This window comes from Pteronotus mesoamericanus, unplaced genomic scaffold (genome assembly GCF_021234165.1).
Source record: "Pteronotus mesoamericanus isolate MK-2021 breed Mesoamerican mustached bat unplaced genomic scaffold, CSHL_Meso_final scaffold_12, whole genome shotgun sequence".
NCBI classification, from domain to species: Eukaryota; Metazoa; Chordata; class Mammalia; order Chiroptera; family Mormoopidae; genus Pteronotus; species Pteronotus mesoamericanus.
Window position 1 is genome coordinate 68,607 of NW_026555303.1, and position 21,749 is coordinate 90,355.

Genomic DNA, 21,749 nt, shown 5'->3' on the forward strand with positions numbered 1-21,749 from the left:
ACCTTTGCAAGAGCCTAGGGTAAGTGGCTGCCACTACAAATTTTTGTGTTGGCCCTTTAATTGGCTCCTTGCTTCTCCAGCTGCCTGTCTCTGGCAGAGACCACCCCTATGCTTTTCGCAGCTGGCTGTTTATGTTCTTTTTGGGTTCTGGTACTGTAGGCTCGAGATCCCTTCTTATGGTTTAGACCCTGCTCTTCTCAGGGATCCAACTGGCTGTTTTAAAATACCTTTGGCACTGTCGCCCATGGGTGCCTATCCTATCTCCTTGAGCCTCTACTATACTCCTTACCAGTTAGGTTGTGCTAAAGATGATTCCTCTGTCTCTCTTATGTTTTAAGGCTCCTCTCTCGCTATTCAGTTGTTTTCCAGGTGATTTCTCCACAATTTAGTTGCAATTCTAGATTGGTCCTGGGAGGAGTTCAGCGTGACTTCCACTCACTCCTCTGCCATCTTGAAGTCTTCACAAATTTATTTCTTTAAGAGACATAAACAAATAATTACATATGTGATGACTGCTGTGAAGAAATCAAAATGGTTAAGAGCACGTAGGAAGGTTATTATTGCAACCTTGGAGTGGCATGGCCAGAGACATATGGAGGAATTGACATGTAAGGAGAGACCTGAAGAAGGAGTAGATTTAGCCAGATGAAGAAAAGTAGCCATTGTGAAAAGAACATCCCAAGCAGAGTCAGGAGGGAAGAGGGAGAGCGTTGTCATATTCAGGGAAGCAAAAAAGCTTCATCATTATGTAATTTAAAGTATAATGTGAGGTAGAGGGTGAAAGATGAATCTGGAGAGGTGAGCAGGGGTCAAGTCATAAGGATTTTGTTGACATACTAAGGATTTAGGACTCAATCCCAATAACAATGGGGAATTGCTGAACAGTTTTAAAAGTATACTCAGATATTTGCCTTACAAAGAGTGATTAGAAAGATATTTGTCTTAGAAAGAGTGATTAGAAAGATTATTTAGTCTACCATTGTGAATGGGTTGGAACGAAAACTAATGCCTGGCAGGAGAGCCCACTTTCTTTATATCTTGGCTCTTGGGTTTTATTCTAGTGTGCCATTTGAAGTGCCCAAGTTGAAAAGTGGAAAGAATGCACTGGAGGCTGAGAGTGAGAGTCTGGATAGCTACACGGCTGACTCAGATAGCACATCCAGGTGAGATCTCCCTAAGTCCCTGTGCATCTGTTCAACCCAAGTTACCATTTTGTTCTCTAGCATCAGGATGTATGGCACCTATCTCTTCAATGTTCCTGACTTCTCCTCAGCAAGTTAAGTGAAGTCTCATCTCTGACCTTGCCGCAAGTCTTTCCATAGTGCTTAAATTTTCTCTGATCACAGCCTTCGGGAGCACACTTCCACAGGCTGCTGCACCTTTGAGGAGCCTTCCTGGACCAGCAAAATGATGCTGCTGTCCTTTAGGAATGGGGGTGTGTTTGTGTCTGTGTAAAGTTGCTTATCTGATCGTCTGCATTCCTTCAAGGAAAATCTGATGTAAAGTTTACCTTCTGGATTGGGTTGGTGCAGTGACCCCAAACCAGTGGCTCTCCTCCCATAGAGCTTGAGTCACTAGATATAACAGGAAGGAGAAAAGGTAGTTTTGCTTTAACTTCTATATCTACCTTCAGGAGAGACTCTCTGGATAAAGCTGGCCTTTTTCCAGAATGGAAGAAGATGTCTGCTCCCAAATCTCAAGTAGAAAAGGTAAACCTCTCTCTCTCTCTCTCTCTCTCTCTCTCTCTCTCTCTCTCTCTCTCTCTCTCGTCTCCACTCTCCACCTCCCTGCTCTTTCATTTCTCAGGAAGAATTTAAATGAAAAATTCAACTAAACAAATTTTACTTCAGATTCTCTTCAGAGCATTTTCTTAGGTTTTGCTTGAAATGTGAGAAATAGGTTTTGTATCACTTCCTAGGATTAAATTAAATTCCTAAGATTAAGCTTTCCTTTAAGTTTGTAATAGTTCAGTGAAACTCTGAACCTTTTTTCATTTTTGTTGACTTTTAAAAAATTTATTTTTCTATTACAGTTTACATTCAATAATATTTTGTTTTAGTTTCAGGTGTACAACATAGCAGTTATACAACCATGTACTTTATGAAATGAACCCCTCAATATTTCATGTACCCACCTGGCACCACACATAGTTCTTACAATATTACTGACTATATTCCCTATGCTACAATTTACATCTCTGCGACTATTCTGTAACTACCAATTTGTAGTTCTAATCATTTTACCTTTTCCACTCAGTCCCCAAAACCCTCCCCTATGGCAACCATCCATTTGTTCTCTATATCTATGAGTCTGTTTCTATTTTGTTTATTTTTTTGTTCTTTATATTCCACATATAATTGAAATCATATGGTATTTTTCTTTGTGTCTGACTTATTTCATTTAGCGTAATCCCTCTAGGTCCATCCGTGCTGTCACAAATGGTAAGATTTCAATTTTTTTATGGCTGAGTAATATTCCATTATATATATCACTACTTTTTATCCACTCATGTATAGAAGAGTACGTAGATTTCTTTCATATCTCACCTGTTGTAAATAATGCTGCAATGAACATAATGGTGCATATGTTCTTTCAAATTAGTGTTTTTGGTTTCTTTGGATGAATCCCCAGATGTGAATTCACTGGGTCATAAAGCAGTTCCATTTTTAATTTTTTGGGGAACCACCACAGTTTTCCAAAGAGGGTGCACCCAGTTACAGTCTCACCAACAGTGCATGGAGGTTCCCTTTTCTCCACATCCTTGCATACACTCATTTGTTGAGGATTTATTGATGATAGCCAATCATACAGGTGTGAGGTGATATCTTACTGTGATTTTAAGTTTCATTTCTCTGATAATTAATGACATTGGCCATCTTTTTATGTTTCTTGGCCATCTGTATGTCCTCTTTGGAGAAATATCTATTTGGGTCATCTGCCCACTTTTTAATTGGATTGTTTGTGGTTTTTTTATGTTCTGTTTTCTGAGTTCTTTATAAATTTTGGATGTTAACCCCTTATCAAGTGTATCCTTAGCAAGTATGTTCTCCCCTTCAGTAGGTATTCTTTTCATTTTGTTGATGATTTCCTATGCTTTGCAAAAACTTTTTATTTTTATGTAGTCCCACTTGTATTTCTTTTGTTTCCCTTGCTTGAGGAGACATATCAGAAAACATATTACTAAGGGAAATGTCACATAGTTTACTGCCTAAAGTTACTCCTAAGAATTTTATGGTTTTGGGTCACAGACTTAAGTCTTTAATCCATAATTCTGGTATGTGGTGTAAGAAGGTGATCTAGGCTTTTTTTTTTTAATGTGTCCAATTTTCCCAACACTATTTATTTATTGATTGATTGATTGATTGATTGATTTCCTCACCTGAGGACATGCTTATTGTTTATTGATTTTTTACATAGAGAGGAAGGGGGAGACAGAGAGAGAGAGAGAGAGAGAGAGAGAGTGAGATGAGAGAGAAACATCAATTTGTTGCCCCTGTACAGACTCTGAGTGGGAATTGAACCCATAGCATTTTGGTTTATGGGACAAGGCTCCAACCAATTGAGCTACTGAGCAAGGGCCCAAAACAGTTTATTGAACAGTCTGGCATTGCCCCATTCATTCTTCCTTTGTTATATATTAATTGATCATGTGGGTGTGATTTTATTTCTGGGCACTCTATTCTGTTACATTGGTTTATGTGTCTATTTTTATGCTGGTACCATACTGTCTTACTATAGCCTTGCCATATGATTTGATATAAGTAGTGTATTACCTCCAGCTTTGTTCTTCTTTCTCAAGATTGCTGTGGCTATTAGGGGTGTTTTGTAGTTCCACAGATTTTTTAATTATTTGTTCTAGGTTTGTGAAATATGCAATTGGTGTTTTGATGGGAATTGCATTGAATCTATAGATTGATTTGGGTAGTATGGATATTTTAATGTTAATTCTTCCTGAGCATAGTATATGCTTCCAATTATTTGTATGTGCTTCAGTTTTTTTCTTCAGTATCTTACAATTTTCTGAGTACAGGTCTTTTACCTCCTTGGTTAAATTTATTCCCAGGGTGTTGATGTTTTTTGTTTTTTGGTTGTTTTTTTTTTTTTTTGATATAAATGTAAATGGTATGCTTTTCTTAGTTTCACTTTGTTAAAAATTTTTATTGTTACTATATTAGAGTTGTCCCAATTTTTTCCCCTTTGCCCTTCTCCACCCAGCCCACCCCCTGCTCCTATAGTCAGTCCACACAATGTTGTCCATGTGCATAGGTCATTCATACATGTTCTATAACTAGTCCCTCCCCATACCTTCCACCATTATCGCCCCTCCCAATCTGTTCACTGTAAGTGTATTCCATGTTTCCATGCCTCTGGTTCTATTATTCTCATTGGGTTCTTTTGTTGATTAGATTCTTCTTATAGGTCAGATAATATGGTATTTGTCTTTCAGTAATTTGCTTATTTCACTTAGCATAATAATCTCCAGATCCGCCCATGCTGTCACAAAAGGTAGGCGTTCCTTCTTTCTTTCTGATGCGTAGTATTCCATTGTATAAATGTCCCACAGTTTTTTGATCAACTCCATTGACTGATGGGCACTTAGACTGTTCACAGCACTTGACTATTGTAAATAGTGCTGTTGTGAACATATGGGTGCATAGGTTCTTTTGAACTGGTGATTTGGGATTCTTAGGATATATTCCCAGCAGTGGAATCACAGGATGAAAAGAGAGTTCCAGTTTTAATTTTTTGAGGAGATGCCATACAGTATCCATAGTAGCTGCATCAGTCTGCATTCCCACCAACACTGCACTGAAGTTCCCTTTTCTCCATATCCTCACCAGTACTTGTTGTTTGTTGATTTATTAATGATGGACATTCTGACAGGTGTGAGGTGTTATCTCATTGCAGTTTTAATTAGTATCTTTCTGATGGCTAGTGATGCTGAGTATCCTTTTATATGTCTATTGGCCTTCTGTATGTCCTCCTTGGAGAAGTGTCTATTCAGTTCCTTTGCCCATTTTTTAATTGGATTGTTTGTCTTCCTGGTGTCGAGTTGATTGAGTTCTTTTTATATTTTGGAGATTGAACCCTTTTCCAATCTATCATTGGTAAATATGTTCTACCATGCAGTTGGTTCCCTTTTCATTTTCATGGTAGTTTCTTTGGCCATGGAGAAGCTTTTTTAATGATGTAGTCCCATTTGTTTATTTTTTACTTTTCATTTTCCTTGCCCTAGGAGATATATCACCAAAAATATTGCTACATGTGATATCTGTAATTTTACTGACTATGTTTTCCTCTAGGACTTTTATGGTGTCACAACTTGTATTTGTATCTTTTATACAATTTGAGTTTATTCTCGTGTATTATATAACTTGATGGTGTAGTTTCATTTTTTTGCATGTGCCGGTCCAGTTCTCCCAACACCATTTATTGAAGAGTCTACTTTTATTTCATTATATGCTCATGCCCTCTTTGTCAAATATTAATTGGCCATTGAGTCATGGGTTTATTTCTGGGTTCTTTATTCATTTTCATTTATTTGTGTCTCTGTTTTTATACCAATAAAGACTATTTTGATTACAGTGGCCTTGTAGTATAGTTTGATATCAGGTATTGTGTATCCAACTCTTAAGATTACTGAGGCTATTTTGGGTAATTTTTGGTTCAATATACATTTTTGTTCTAGATCTGTGAAATATGCCATTGGTATTTTAATAGGAATTACATTTACTCTATAGAAAGCTTTGGGTAGTATGGACATTTTAATGATGTTAATTCTTCCAGTCCATTATATGATACATGTTTCCATTTTGTATCTTCCTCGATTTCTTTCTTTAGTTCTATAGTTTTCCAAGTATAGGTCTTTTACCTTCTTGGTTAAATTCATTCCTATGTACTTTATTTTTCTTGTTGCTATAGGAAATTGGATTATTTTCCTAGTTTCTCTTTGTGATAGTTCATTGTTGGTGTACAAACATGCTATCAATTTCTGAATATTGACCATGTATCCCGCTATTTCACCAAATTCATTTCTTAGGGCGAGTAGGTCTTTGATGGAGCTATATGGTTTTCTCTGTAATAATTACGGTTTTATATCCTCATTTCCAATTTGTATGACTGTTATTTATTTTCCTTGTCTGATTATTGTGGCTAGAACTTCAAGTACTATGATGATAAGAGGGGTGAAAGAGGACACCCTTGCTTTGTTCTTCATCTTAAGTGGGAAGCTTTTTGTTTTTGCACATTGAGTATGATGCTGTCAGAAGGTTTCTCAAATATGGCTTTTGTTATGTTGAGGTGTGATCCTTCTATTCCCACTTTGCTGAGTGTTTTTAACATTAATGGATGATGGATTTTTTCAGTTGACTTTTCAGCATCTATTGATAAGAGCATGTGATTTTTGTCCTTCATTTTCTTTATGTGGTATATTACTTTTATTGATTTGAATCCCTTGGATGAATCCTACTTGATCATGGTATATAACTTTTTTAATGTATTGCTGGGTCCAAATTGCCAATATTTTTTTGAGGATTTCAGCATCAATTTCATCAGAGATATTGGCCTATAGCTTCCTATCTTTGTTGTGTCTTTACCTGGTTTTGGAATTAGGATAATAGTGTCCTGGTAAGAAGATTTGGGAGTCTTCCTTCTTGTTGAAGTTTCTGGAATGGTTTGAGAAGAATAGGAGTTCTTTTGTAAATGTTTGGTAAAATACCCCTTTGGGAAGCCATCCTGTCCAGTATTTTTCTGTACCTGGAGTTTTTGATCCTTGCTTCTATTTCACTAGTTGTTATCAGTCTATTCAGGCTTTCTGCTTCTTCTTGATTCAGTTTTGTAAGATTATATGTTTCTAAAAATTTATCTGTTTCACTCAAGTTGTCCAATTTCTTGGCATATAGTTTTTCATAGCATTATCTTACAATCCTTTGTACTTCTGTGGTATCAGTTGTAATTCCTTCTCTTTTGTTTCTGATTTTATTTATTTGGGTCCTCTCTCTTTTTTTATGGGTCTGGTTAAATGTTTGTCAATTTGTTTATCTATTCAAAGAGCAAAGAACCAGCTCCTATATTCATTGATCCTTTGAATTGTTTTTTAGTCTCTATGTCATTTAATTTTGCTCTGATCTTGATTATTTCCTTCCCTGTACTCACTCTGTGCTTTTTTTTGTTGTTATTCTCCTGGTTCTTGTAGATGTAGGGTTAGGTTGTTTATTTGAAATGTTTCTGTCTTTTTTAGGTAGGCCTGTATTGCTATTAACTTCCCTATCAGGACTGCCTTTGCTGTGTCCCATAGGTTTTGGGTTGTTGTGTGTATATTTTCATTTGTTTCCAGATACTTTTCTATTTCTTCCTTGATCTCATTGTTAACCCATTCATTATTTGATAATATGCATTTCAGTCCCCATGTACTTGAATGTTTTTGAGTTTTTTCCTTGAGGTTGCTTTCTAGTTTCAAGCCACTGTAATCTAAGAAGATGCTTGATATGATTTCATTTTTCTTTTTTTCTTTTTTCTTGTTGTTCAAGTACAGTTGTTTCCATTTCCCCTACCACAAGTTCCCCCTCCCTGTCCATTCCCACCTCTACCCTCTATCCTACCCCACTATGGCTTTGTCCATATGTCCTTTATACATGTATGTTGATGACCACTTTCCTTCTTTACCATGTTATCCCCCTCCCGTCTGGTTACTGTCAGTTTGTTCTTTATTTCAATGTCTCTGATTATATTGTGTTTGTTTGTTTTGTTGACTAGGTTACACTTACAGGTGAGATCATATGGTATTTTTCTTTTGCTGCCTGGCTTATTTCACTTAACATAGAGCTCTCTGGATCCGTTCATGCTGTCATGAATGGTGGGAGCTCCTTCTTTCTTTTTGCTGCATAGTATTCCATTGTGTAAATGTACCATAGATTTTAGATCCACTCATTTACTGAAGGGCATTTAGGTTGCTTCCGACACTTAGCTATTGTAAATTCTGCTGCTATGAACACTGGGGTGCATAGGTTCTTTTGAATTAATGTTTCAGGGTTTTCAGGGTATAATCCCAGCAGTGCAATTGCTTGATCAAAAGGCAGTTCCATTATTGGTTTTCTCAGGAAATCCCATACTGTTTTCCACAGTGGCTACACCAGTCTGCATCCACCAGCTGTACACTAGGGTTCCCTTTTCTCCAATACCTCACCAGCACTTGTTGTTTGTTGATTTGTTCATGATGGCCATTCTGACTGGTGTGAAGTGGCATCTCATTGTGGTTTTAATTTGCATTTCTCTGATGGCTAGTGATGATGAGCATCCTTTCATATGTCTCTGGGTTCCAAATTCTTTTTATGAAGGCAGCATCATCCTAATCCCAAAACCAGATAAAGACACATCAAAGAAAGAAAACTGCAGGCCAGCATTGCTGATGAACATAGACGCTAAAATCCTCCACAAAATATTGGCAAACTGCATCAAGGAATACATTAAAAAGTTCATACACCGTGATCAAGTTGATTTCATCCCAGTGATGCAAAGATGGTACAATATTCACGAATCAGTAAGCATAATACATTACATAAACAAAAGGAAAGAGAAAAAGCACATGATCATATTAATAGATGTGAAAAAGCATTTGATAAGGTACAGCACACATTTATGATAAAAACACTCAGCAAAGTGGGAATAGAGGTAGCATACCTTAACATAATACAAGCCATATATAAGAAATCTACAGCAAACATCATACTCAACAGGCAAAAACTAAAAAGCTTTCCCATTAAGATCAGGAACAAGACAGGGGTGTACACTTTCACAACTTTGATTTCAATTTTCTTGATTTTGTGAGAGCTTGTTTTGGGTTCTACCATGTGGTCTATCTTTGAAAATGTTCCATATCATTTTGAAAAGTATATATTTTTCTCCTTTGGAGTGAAAAGTTCTGCATGTTTCAGAGTGTCATTCAAGGCCTCAATATCCTTGTTGATTCTTAGTTTCAGAGATCTATCCATTGTAGACAGTGAGGTGTTAAAATCTATAATGACTGTGTTGCTGTTGATGTCTTTCTTGCACTACTCCAAGATTTTCCTTATATACTTAGGTGCTCCTATGTTGGGCGCATATGTGGTTTTAAGGGTTATATCCTTCTGCTGGACTACTCCCTAAGGTATTATGTAGTGTCTTTCTTTGTCTCTTGTTATGAAGTTGATTTTGTATAAGTATTGTTACCACAGCATTTTTTCATGCCCATTTGCTTGGAATATTTTTTCCATCCCTTCACTTTCATCCTATGTAGTTCTTTTGTTCTGAAATAGGTCTCTGGTGTAGAGCATATATGCAGTTTGTATTTTCTTACCCATTCAGCTACCTTGTGTTGTTGTATTGGAGCATTTAATCCATTTACATTTACGGTTATTATTGATAGGTACTTAGTCATTGCCATTTTTTCCTTTGTACCTATGTTCCTCTCTCCCTCTTTTACTTCATCTTTTTAAAGCAGCCACTTTAACATCTCTTGCACTGCTGGTTTGGCAGAGATATACTCTTTTAAATGATCTTTGTCTAGGAAGTTCCTTATTTCACCTTCCATATTAAATGAGAGGCTTGCTGAGTAGAGTAGTCTTGGTTGTGGGCCTTTGCTTTTCATTCCTTGGAATATTTCATACCAATCCCTTTTTGTTTGTGGTGTTTCTTTTAAGAAATCAGCTGATTGCCTATTAGGTTTCACTTGTGTGTCACTAGCTATTTCTCCATTTCTACCTTTAAAATTCTCTCTTTGTCTTTAAATTTGCCATTTTAATATGATGTCTCTTACAGTGGGCCTGTCTGGGTTCATCTTGATTGGAACTCTCTGTGCTTCTTGAACAGATGTGATTTTCACAGTTAGGAGCCTTTTCTGTTATTACTTTTTCAAACAGATTTTCTATCCCTTGGTCCTTTTCTTCTTTTTTTAAAAATATTTTATTTATTTTATTTTTAGACAGAGGGAAGGAAGGGAGAAAGAGACAGAGGGAAACATGAATGTGTGGTTGTCTCTCGTGCGCCCCTTACTGGGGATCTGGCCTGCAGCCCAGACATATACCCTGACTGGGAATTGAACTGACAACCCTGTGGTTCGCAGACCAGTGCTCAATCCACTGAGCCACATGAGCCAGGGTTCCTTTTCTTCTTTTCCGATATTTTATGGTACAGATATTATTACATTTCATGAGCTCCCTTAACCCCTCTTCATTATTTTTGAGCCTTTTTTTTATTTTGATGCTCTGTTTTTTATACCTTTGCCTCCAGCTTGCTGATTTGATCCTCTGCTTCATCTACCTTACTCTTCATTCCTTCTAGTGTATTCTTCATTGTAGTGTATTCTTCATTGTATTTATTTCCTCCTGTCTCTTATTCATAGTTTCTATGTCCTTTTTCATGCTGATGTAGTTCCCACGAAGTTTCTTGTAGCTCCTATAGAGTTTCTTGTAGTTCTCACTGAGCCCGTTGAGCATCCTATAACCATTACTTTGAACTCTATGTCTGATAGATTGCTCTCCTCAATTTCATTAGCATTCTTTCTGTTAATTCCTCCTTTCCTTTCAATTGGGGTTTGTTTCTTTGTCTTCCCATTTTAGGTGACTATTTTTGTTTGTTTCTGCATATTTATTCTGCTTTAACATCCTGTCTTCGTAGGGTGGCCTTCTGTGGTAGGAGACCTTTGGACTCAGTTGTGCAGTCTCCTTGATCTCCTGAGCTCAAACTCTTGGGATGCCCTTTATGTGGGCTCTCCTGTTTTAATTAGATTTTGGTTGTGTTGAGTCATTCTTTGGTGTGTCCTTCCTTCCAGCTGGCTGACTGAGAGTCACAACACTCACCATGTCTTGTATTCTGTTGCGCAGGTGCTGCCAATACAAGATACAACAACCCAGGAAATAAAACCCACACCTGCAAAAATAATGCCCGGTCACAACCACAGTATCAACAACAAATAAGCAAATATTAATAAAGGTGGAAAGGGACTAAGGCTATTATAAGAAAGGAAAAACAAATGTGAGGTGACTAAATGAAAGAAAACGTATTTTGAGAGGGTAGAGCCAGGAGAAAGAATAAGAGTAGAGAACAGAAGCAAGGAGAAGAGAGAAAGTAAAATTTACATTGTAAATAAAGGGAGGGAAGAGGCAAAATGCAGCAAGAAAAGAGGAGAGAAGAAGTTTAAAAATAGTTAAAAATAGGAACAAAATTGAAGAGAAACATCCACCATAGTATTATCAATGACAAATTAGCAAATATTAATACAAGTGTAAAGGGAATGAGAAGAAAAAACATGATTTTTTGAGAAGATAGATGGAGAAGAAACAATAAGAGTGAGGAGTGAAAACCGGGCTATGGGGGGGGGCAATAAAAGTTAAGATTAATGAAAGGGCAGGAGGAAAGCAAAATGGAATAGGAGAAAGGTACAGTAAAATTTGGGATTTGAAATACAAAAATAGTAAACTTCTAGGAATAAACTGAAGAAATGCAACCACCACCACCATATCACCAATCAATGAGCAAAGATTATATAAAGGTGAAGAAAGAATAAGGATATTATAAGAAAGGGAAAAAGAGTGTGAGATGACTAATGGGAAGAAATATGATTTTGAGAGGCTGGAGGAAGGAAAAATAGTAAGAATGCAGAATATGAACTACGAGTAAAAAAGGGGGGAATACAGTTTAAAACAAATATAAGAACAAGAGGGAGGATAAAATATGAGATTTGAAAATAAAATGAAATTAGTGAAATAATAGGAATAAACTTGAAGGAAGACAAAATATTAAGCTATGCTAGAGAAAAAAATAACTGAAATAATAAAAAAGACCATGGTGGAATTCATCTGAACACAGTCTAGTGTTTGCAACTGTCTTTTTCTGGATCTGCTCCTGGTAATGTCAGATGGTGTCCTAGTCTAGCAGCCTGTTTGAGACTACAAGCAATCCACAGTGCATGGCTCTCTCCTTCAGGCTTGGCTGGTCCCCACTGTTCTGCCCTGCTAGCTTTCCATCAGCATTAGGACCAAGAGTGGTTCATCTAATGTCTGAGAACACTGCCAGTACTATGTCCACCTGCCTCCAGAGGGGGCCTCTTCTGTGATTGGTGAGGTAGACTCTCTGGGTCACCCCCCGGACATACTTTTCAGTCTTCAGGAAAGACAGTGGGAGTGTTTCCCTGCTGCCCCCTCACCACATGTCTTGGTCTGTTCCAAATTACGTCCGATAGTGTATGGTTTCTGGTGAATTAGCTGTCCATTTTCTGTGAGGGACTAATCTTTGTAAAAAGGGACCTGCCTAGCTACAACATAATCTCGGGTGTCCAGCACCAGGCCATCTAGTCCCCAGCCTCTCCTGCCTCTAGTGTCCTGCCACTCTCGCAGGAGACTCAGGCCCGAACTCTCCACTCTGCGCAGTTCCCTACTAACCAACTATACTGGGCCTGGTCCTATAGTCCCCTCATCGGGCCCCTTTCTGTTATTACTGTGCAGCTGGACTCAGTGGGACTGAATTGAGCTTCTACTCTGGGTTTTTTGTTGATAGAGCCACTGCATGTGCATGCAAGCATAGGGTCTCTCCCCAGTCTCACCTCAGTTCCCCTTTTAAGAGTCTCTGTGTGGCACCCACACTGCAGCACTGAGCCCTGGGCCAGTTCTCGCACTCCACCTCTCCAAAAAACACAGTCTTTTTTGGTCAGGGCTGTCTACAGCCTGCCAGTTCCTCCAATAGCTTTAGGAGATAGAGTCTTTCTGGAAGTCTCCTGGTTGGAATTGCAGCTATGGACGTGCTGCTCACTGTATGTATGTAGCCTGAGTCTCCCAGACTTCGTATATCCTTCCACATCTCTCCTGATTACGATTGGTGGTTTCCTTGTGTGGGACCAGGGCCCCGACTCCTGGAGGGGAGGGAGCCACTAAGCTGCATTTTCTGTCTGATCTCTCCTCTGCTGCAGCCACCTTGCACAGGGCATTTCCCCCTCACTTTATAAAGCCTCTAACCTCCTGTACAAAGCATCCCCTTGCCTTTAAAAAGTCTCATCAGCTGAGATGTTGTGGTTGTTCAGGTCCCTTGTTGGAAAATCAGCCGAAAATCCATTCTGGGGGCATCTGTGAGTGGGCTCAGCTTCCACCTAAGCAGCTGCCATCTTCCCTACCTCAATCTTTAGTTTCCTTTTTCAATAGTTCATTATTGGTATATAAAAATGCAGCCAATTTCTGATATTTATTTTGTATCCTGCTACTTAACTGAATTCATGTATCAGTTTTAGTAGATTTTTTGGTGGAATCTTTACAGTTCCCTATATATAATAGCATGTCATTTTCAAATAATGGTAGTTTTACTTCATCCTTTGCAATGTGGATACCTTGTTTTTTCTTCTTGTCTAATTGTTGTGGCAAGGACATCCACTATTATGTTGAACAACAGCAGTGAAAGTGGACATCCCTGTCTTGTTCCTGATCTTAAGGGAAATTATTTTAGGTTTTGCTCATTGAGTATAAAGTTAGCTGTGGGTTTGTGAAATATGACCTTTATTGTTTTGAGGTACCTTCTTTCTGTTACCACTTTCCTTAGAGTTTTCATTGTAAATGGGTGCTGGATTTTGTTAAATGCTTTTTCTGCATCTAGTGATATAATCATATAATTTGTATCCTTCATTTTGTTTATGTGATATATCACATTAATTGATTTGTGGACTTTGAACCAATCTCGTATCCAAGGAATAAATCCCCCTTGATCATGCTGCATGATTTTTTTAATGTATTGCTGGATTTGGTCTGCAAGTATTTTTGTTGAGGACTTTAGCATCTATGTTTTCTTTTACATTTTTTATTTTTTTTACATTTTTATTTTGATTTTTTAAACTTATAAATCAGGTTTATTCTATTACAGTTGTCTCAATTTTTACCCCTTTACCCCCTCCACCCATCCCACCCCCACGCCCACAGTCAGTTGTCACTCTGTTGTCCATGCCCATGGGCCATTCGTACAACTTCTATGTCTAGTGCCTTCTCCTTCTTTCCATGATTGTCCTCCTTTCCCATGCCCTTTGGTCACATTCAGTCTGCTCCATGTTTCCCTGCCTGTGGTTTATTTTGTTTGTTAGTTTATTTTATTGAATAGAGTCCATGTATAGGTGAGATCATATGGTATTTGTCTTACATCAACTGGCTTATTGCACTTAGCTTTATATTCTCCAGTTCCATCCATGTTGTCACAAAAGGTAGCAGTTCCATCTCTCTCTTTCTTTTCTTTTCTTTTCTTTTCTTTTTTTCTTTCTTTCTTTCTTTCTTTCTTTCTTTTTTTTCTTTCTTTCTTAAATGCAGATTGATTTAATTTATTTTTTAAATGTCAAAGTTAATTATAAAATATTTAAAAAATTTAAAACCAATATAAAGCCTCACCAATTAAACCAACATGACACCAGCACAGAAATAATCAAGTAGATCAATGAAATATAATGAGCATTCTAGATACAAACATATATGTCTGTCTAACAATATATGATTAAGTTGATATTTCAGATCAATGAGGAAAATAAGGCTTATTCAATACATAAGTCGTATGGAACACTATTACTTCGAATAAAACATAGAGCCCTATTTCACACATTATACAAGAAATATTCAGGTGAGTTAAAAATCAATATGTAGAATCAAAGGAGTTTTAGAAGAAGATAGAACTAATACTTTTCATGACCTGAGGTAAAATATTCAACTAGAGAAGCTATAAAGTTAAATATTGAAAATATGACTATATTAAACATTTAACTATATAGAAATATACATATAAAAAAGTTAAAGGACAAGGAATAGAATAGGAAGGTACTTACAACACATCTAAAACCTGGTTAATAGGGTTTTTTGTTTGTTTTTTTACGGAAAAAAGTTCTGTAAACCTTTAATCAATAAATGGATAAAGATACCAAAAAGTCATTTAAAGCTTTTTAAAAAATAATAGAAGTATGCAAGAAATATACTAAAACAGGTTTAGTTTCAACAAATAGTAAAGGAACAATTAAAATGACATCATTGTCACAATCAGATTAATGAGTATTAAAAATATGGTAATATCAAGTATTAGCAACTCTTAAAGAAACTGGGTATTCATAGAAACTTCTTCTTCATCTTAAAGCAGTCCCTTTAGCATATTTTGCAGTGCTGGTTTAGTGGAGGTGTATTCTTTTAGCCTTCTCTTTTCTGGGAAACTCCTTATTTCGCCTTCCATTTTAATGGAGAGCCTTGCTGGGTAGAGCAGTCTTGGTTGCAGGCCTTAGCTTTTCATGACTTGGAATATTTCTGGCCATTCCCTTCTGGCCTGCAGTGTTTCGGTTGAGAAGTCAGCTGCTAGCCATATTGGGGCTCCCTTATATGTTAGTACCTCTTTCTCCCTTGCTTGCTTTAGGATTCTCTTTTTGTCTTTAATATTTGCCATTTTAATGATGATGTGCCTTGGAGTGTGCCTCATTGGGTTCCTCTTGAATGGGACCCTCTGTGCTTCCTGGCTTCCTGGACTTGTGTGACTTTTTCTCTCTTCCAATTAGGGAAGTTTTCCATCACTTTTTCAAACAAGTTCTCTATCCCTTCCTCATCCTCTTCTCCTTCTGGTATCCCTATTATATGGATATCATTATGTTTCAGGTTGTCCTGCATTTCCCTCAACGCCTTTTCATTCTTTTTGAGTCTTTCTTCATTTTCTTGCTCTTTCTGGGAGCTTTTTCATACCTTGTCCTTCAGCTCACTGATTCAGTCCTCAGTTTCAACTAGCTTGCTTTTGATTAATTCTACTGTGTTCTTCAATTCAGAAATAGTATTCTTCATTTCCTCTTGTCTCTTATTGATGGTTTCTATGTGCTTTTTCATGTCAATATAGTTTGCAGTAAGTTCCTCATAGCTTCCCTGTAGTTTTTGGTAATTCTCTATGATCTCACTGAGCTCATTGAGCTTCCTTAGAATTGTTGTTTGGAACTTAATATCTGATAATTAATTTACCTTTATTTCATTTAGGTCTTTTTGTGGGGATTCCTCCTTTCCCTTCAAGTGGGGCGTATTTCTTTGTCTTCCCAATATTTGTGAGACTCTTCTCTTTAGCTTCTGATTCTTAAATTTATCTGTCCTGATTTCCTGACTTTGTGGTGTGAACTTCTATGGTTGGAGACCGCTGTTTTTACTTTCTGCATCTGCCTCTGATGATGTCAGATGTTGACCCTGTCTGACCTTAGGCAGTCTGAGGCTTACAGCAATCTAATCTTTATGGCTGTCTTCTTCAGCTGCTGATCTAGTTACTTTGCACTCAGCAGGTAGCCTTAGACAGCTCAGGGTGGGGTGGAGTCCCTACTGGAGGCAGGGTTATTGGATCCTCTTCGGCTGTTGCCGTATAGGGGAGGATTCCACACTAGTATCTTGCCGGCTACTCTCTCCTTTCTCTTCACATAGCCTCCATCCCCATTCTCTCCTCAAGTGTCTCCAGAGATCTCTGCACTCCCTTTAGCCTGGGATCTACTGTCTGTGGCTGCCTCTCTGCACTCAGCTTGCAGCTTAGACAGCACAGGTCGGGTCAGAATCTCACCTGGGGGCAGGGCTATTGGGTCTTCTGACACTCTTACTGCTCAGGCGGAGTGGTCTCTGCCTGAGCAAGATGGCTGCTGCCACATGGGGGATGAGTCAGCACCGAGATCCTGCCATCCACTCAGTTCTCTCCCCAAAGGCCCTTTCCCATTCTCTCCTCACGGTCTCTAGCCCACTCTGTCCCCTCCTTTGCTGGAGACCAGGGTAGGTGGCTGCAAATAAAAATGTATGCGTTGGTCCTTTAAACAGTTCTTTGCGTCTCCAGCCACCTGTCTCTGGCAGAGAGCTACCCTGCTACTTTTCGCAGCTGGCTGTTTTCTGTGTACTTTTTGGGCTCTGGTGTTGTGGGCTAGAGATCCCCGTTTTGGGTTTAGACCCCACTCTTCTCAGGGGGATTCAACTGGCCATTTCAGTATCCTTCTGGTGCTGCCGCCCGTGGGCACCCTGCCTGCCTTTCTTGGGTCTGTGCCGCACTCCTTACCAGTGAAATTACACTAAAGCCGATTCTTCTGTCTCCGAGGTTACAAGGCTCCTCTTTCACTTTGTCCAGTTGTTTGTTCCAGGTGACTTATCCACAATTTAGTTGTAATTCCAGGTTGGTCCTGGGAGGAGGTCAGTGTGACTTCCATTTACTCCTCCATCATCTTGAACGTCCTATTTTTTTTTAAGTTCCTTTTGCCCATCCACAGGGAGACACCCTGCAGACAGAGTTTTCTTCTTTGTAGGAAAACAGTCTGTCCTAGTGCCCTTCCTTGTCTTCATCCACAACAAAACAAACAGCTGCTGCCCAGGTTGGGGGCGGCAGTGGCCCCACATGTTCAGAATAACGCCTGGTCCGGCTGGGAAGCCCGCAGTCCCGTGTCCGTTAGCAGTCATTGTCTTCTTTGGATTCTTACGCTGACTTGGACACACTCTCTGGCCTGTCATCTCCCATATGCTGGGTCCTTCTGGACTGTGCATCCCACATGTATTTGATGGTCACTTTTTACTCAGCCATCTCATACCCAGCTTCAGGATGCAGGCCTGCTCTGGGGTCAGCAGGTTGCCCTCCTTGCACACCTCGTAGTTGGACAGCAGGGTCCCCGCACCTCTCTTGAGGGCAGTGGGCAGCCCCAGCTGCCTCACCTGTGGCTCCATGGAGTAGGAGCATTGCTCCAGCGGCCCTGGGTCAAGGTTCATGGTGAAGGTTACTTTCTTCCCAGCACTGGCGTAGTCCATTTCCATGTGTTTCATGAACTACTCATTCACTTCCTCCTTAGTGTGGTTGGTAGAAAGCAGACTGACTTCACCTCTCAACTTCTTGCTGACCTGATGTAGGTTGTCTCTGTACTCATCATATGGGCTTCAATCCAAGGCCACCATCATCACTTTGTTTTTGCCGAAGAACATCCGGGTGTGCTTCCATGCGTTCCGGATGTCCTTCAGCTTGCTGTTCCTCATGTTGGCCATGGAAAAGATGAAGAGGTACTTGTATGTATCCACGCATTTCCAAAGCCCTTGTGTCAGGTTCTGTTTCAATTCCAAGCCTTTCTTAGCAGTTTCAGTTAAGGAAACTTTCCTGTTGCACTTGGATTTAGGCATCACTCTATAGCCACGGTGGGTGGGGGGGAGGTGGTGTTGCTTGTTGGAACCCAGGCAGTGGAGAGGCCTCCGGGATGGCCCTCGGGAGCTGTCCTCCTGTGTGCCTCACCCAATCTGCTCTGTGGCTCTCTCTCTCTGCCTGGCATCCACTTGAGCTCTTCCCCACATTCCCAGGGCTACTTTTCACATGTGGGAGGACTTCTGAGTCCAGAGTGTCCCACCAAGGGCTTTGTGTGTGATCCCAACTCTTTGGTACCATGGAGACCGAGCCTGCAGCATGGTACATGCTGGGTTGATGGTGGGTGGGGCCTTAGCATCTATGTTCATTAGGGTGTTTAGCCTGTAATTTTTTCTTTATAGTGTCTTTATCTGGTTTTGAAATCAAGGTAATGCTGTCCTTATTAAATGACCTTGGGAGTTTTCCCTCCTCTTGAATTTTTTGGGATAGTTTGAGGAAGATAAGTGTTAATTCTTCTTTGAATGTTTGGCGAAATTCAACTCTAAAGCCTACTAGTCTAGAACTTCTGTTTGCTGAGAGTTTTTGATTACCCCTTTTATTTTGTTGGTTATAATTAGTCTGTTCAGATAGTCTGTTTCTTCTGTTTTTTAAAAAACACTTGAATATTTTATTGTATTTTTTATTACAATTTAATCCCCCAGTACTCCCCTCCCCCCAACAATCACTACACTAGTCTGGGAAAATTTTAGGTTTCTAGGAATTTATCCATTTTCTTAGAGTGTCCAATTTGTGGTCATATAATTGTCCATAGCATTTTTGTAGGATATTTTGTGTATTTTTGTTATGTGAATTGTTCTTATCCTCTTTCTTTTTTTAAAGTTCTGCTTGTTCATATTTTTAATTTTTTATAGATTTTATGTATTTATTTTCAGAGAGAGGAGAAGGGAGGAAGAAAAAAAGGGAGAGAAATATCAATGTGTAAGAGAAACATCGATTGGTTGCCTCTTGCCTTCCCCCAACTGGGGACCTGTCCCACAACCCAAGCATGTGCCCTGACAGTGAATTGAATGGCGACCTTTCGGTTTGCAGGCTGGTGCTCAATCCACCGAGCCACACCAGCCAGAGCTCATTTCTAATTTTATTTATTTGGGTTGTCACTCTCATTTTTCTGATGAGTTGGTTAAAGTCATATCAATATTGTTCATCGTTTCTAAGAATGAGCTCTTGGTTTCATTGATCTTTTATATTTTTTAAAAAGACTCATTTATTCATCATGATCAGACTATGACATTTCACAATCAATAGAATGAGTGCAAAAGAAAAATCTACATTAAAACCCTTTGTTGGAATGCTTTACACTTCATACACAGCTGAAACTCAAATATACCTAATTCACAGTCACAAATAAAGCCCTCGAATATTTTGACCATACACATGAGTATTGTCTAAAGACGTCTTTTTTTGTAGCAGCTAGGTCCTGCCACCACGGTACTTGTCTGAGTTCACAAAGCTGTTATAACCTGTAGCTTTCCTGTCACCTCTGCAACTCTCCTCTCCACTAAGCTTTGTTTCCTATGAGTAGTTAAGATCTCCTGTCTGTGCAATAGCTGCTGCTGCTGCTCCTGGAACTGCTATAGCCACCTTGGTTTCATGGTTTGGCAGAGTACTGGTCTTCACCACTATGGGGACGAGAGTTTGTGCCTCCAAGTTTCCTCCTTTCATGAGTCCAAAATCTGGAGATTGATTGTTGTAATTGCAAAAATCAATGTAGCTTCTTTCACCCCCAACATTGCTTTCTTCATTATCAAATCCATTATAGATCCCCACTGCCACCATATCCACCACCACCACAGCTGCCACCAAAGCCACCTTGACAACTGAAGTTTCCTTCAAAACCAAAGTTGTTTTTCCCATCAAAACCGCCTCCATGACTACCTCCAAAGTTTCCAGAACCACTTTGACTTTGGCTAGATAAAGCATTAGCCAGCTCTTGCTTAGATAAGGCTTTCCTTACTTCACAGTTATAGTTACTCATTATGGCACTTCTGAATGACAATCTTGTCTATAGAGTCATGGTCATCAAAGATTACAAAAGCAAAGCCTCTCTTCTTGCCCCTGCCTCAGTCAGTCATGATTTCAATCACTTCAATTTTCCTTTATTGTTCACAATAATCTGTTAGGTGATGTTCTTCAGTGTCTTCTTTAATACCACTGACAAATAAAAAATTATTCACAATTAAGTGGGCACCAGGTCTTTGAGAATATTCTCCTGAGATAGCCCTCTTTGGTTCCACAATTCTTCTTCCATCTCCCTCATGTGTCCTTGTATTCATGGCTGCATCCATGTCCTCCACAGGACATATGCAACAAACCCAAAGCCTCTGGAGCACTTGGTGTTTGATTCTCTCATCACTACACAGTCTGTGAGCATTCCCTATTGCTCATATTCACTCCTCAGACTCTCATTGGTTGTGTCAAAACCCAAACCTCTGATAAAGAGCTTCTGCAGGTGTTTAGGCTCTTTGGGAGGCTCTGACTTAGACATGATGACTGCAGGAAAGTGAGACTTTAATGATGCTTACTCAGCAGCATACACTGGCACAAAAAAACTGCATTTGTTTTAGACTCTTTCATTTATTTCCATTATGGTTGTTATTTCCTTCCGTCCACTTACTTTGGGCTTTGTTCTTTTTCTGGTTCCTTTTTGTGTGAGGTTAGATTATTTATTTGAGAGTTCTCTTTAGATAGGCCTTTAATGCTATGAATTTCCATCTTAGGACTGACTGCTTTCACTCTGTCCATAGATTTGGGGTTGTTGCATTTTTATTTTTATTTGTCTCAGGCAGCTTTTCATTTCTTCCTTGATCTCATTGTTAATCCATGTATTGTTTAGTAATATGTTATTTAATCTCCATGTGTTTGTGTATTTTTCAGGTTTTTCTGGTAATTACTTCCTAGTTTCATACCATTGTGGTCAGAGAAGATGCCTAATATGATTTCAATCATCTTAAATTTATTGAGGCTTGTTTTGTGTTCTAACATGTGGTCTATTCTGGAAGAAGTTTCATGTGCATTTGAAAATAATGTATATTCTGCAGTGTTGGGGTGAAATACTCTGAAAATATCAATTAAATCAATCTGGTCTAATGTGTCATTTAAGGCTGCTATTTCCTTGTTGATTTTCTTTCTGGATAATCTATTAATTGATGTCAGTGGGGTGTTAATATCCCTGACGATGACTGTATAACTGTTGATCTCACCCTTTATGTTTATTAATATTTGCTTTATATATTTAGGTGCTCCTGTGTTGGGTGCATACATGTTTACAAGGATAATTTTATGGACTGATCCCTTTATCATTATGTAATATCTTTGTCTTTTTATAGGATTTATTTTAAAGTCTATTTTTTCTGATATAAGCATTGATACCCCAGCTTTTTTCATTTCTATTTGCATAAAATATATTTATCCATCCTTTACTTTCAATATGTATGTGCCTTTTGATCTGAAATGGGTCTCTTGCAGACAGCACATATATTGATCTTGCTTTCTTATCCATTCAGCTGCCCTATGTCTTTCGATTGGAGCATTTAATCCATTTACATTTAAAATGATTATTTATAGGTATTATTTATTGCCATTTTATGATTTATATT

At 38.7% G+C, this 21,749-nt stretch overlaps 1 protein-coding gene and 1 pseudogene across 1 annotated transcript in view; one reads left to right on the plus strand and one right to left on the minus strand.

Moving 5' to 3' along the window:
* The window catches only part of SYTL4 (synaptotagmin like 4), a 111,056-nt gene that overhangs the window by 54,624 nt on the left and 34,683 nt on the right, over positions 1-21,749 (plus strand). The window contains exons 6-7 of the mRNA XM_054587904.1: positions 1,062-1,163; positions 1,634-1,709. Of these exons, the coding sequence (XP_054443879.1) occupies positions 1,062-1,163; positions 1,634-1,709 (178 nt within the window). The remainder of the gene's footprint in view (positions 1-1,061; positions 1,164-1,633; positions 1,710-21,749) is intronic.
* On the minus strand, positions 17,419-18,134 carry LOC129082227 (mRNA turnover protein 4 homolog; annotated as a pseudogene).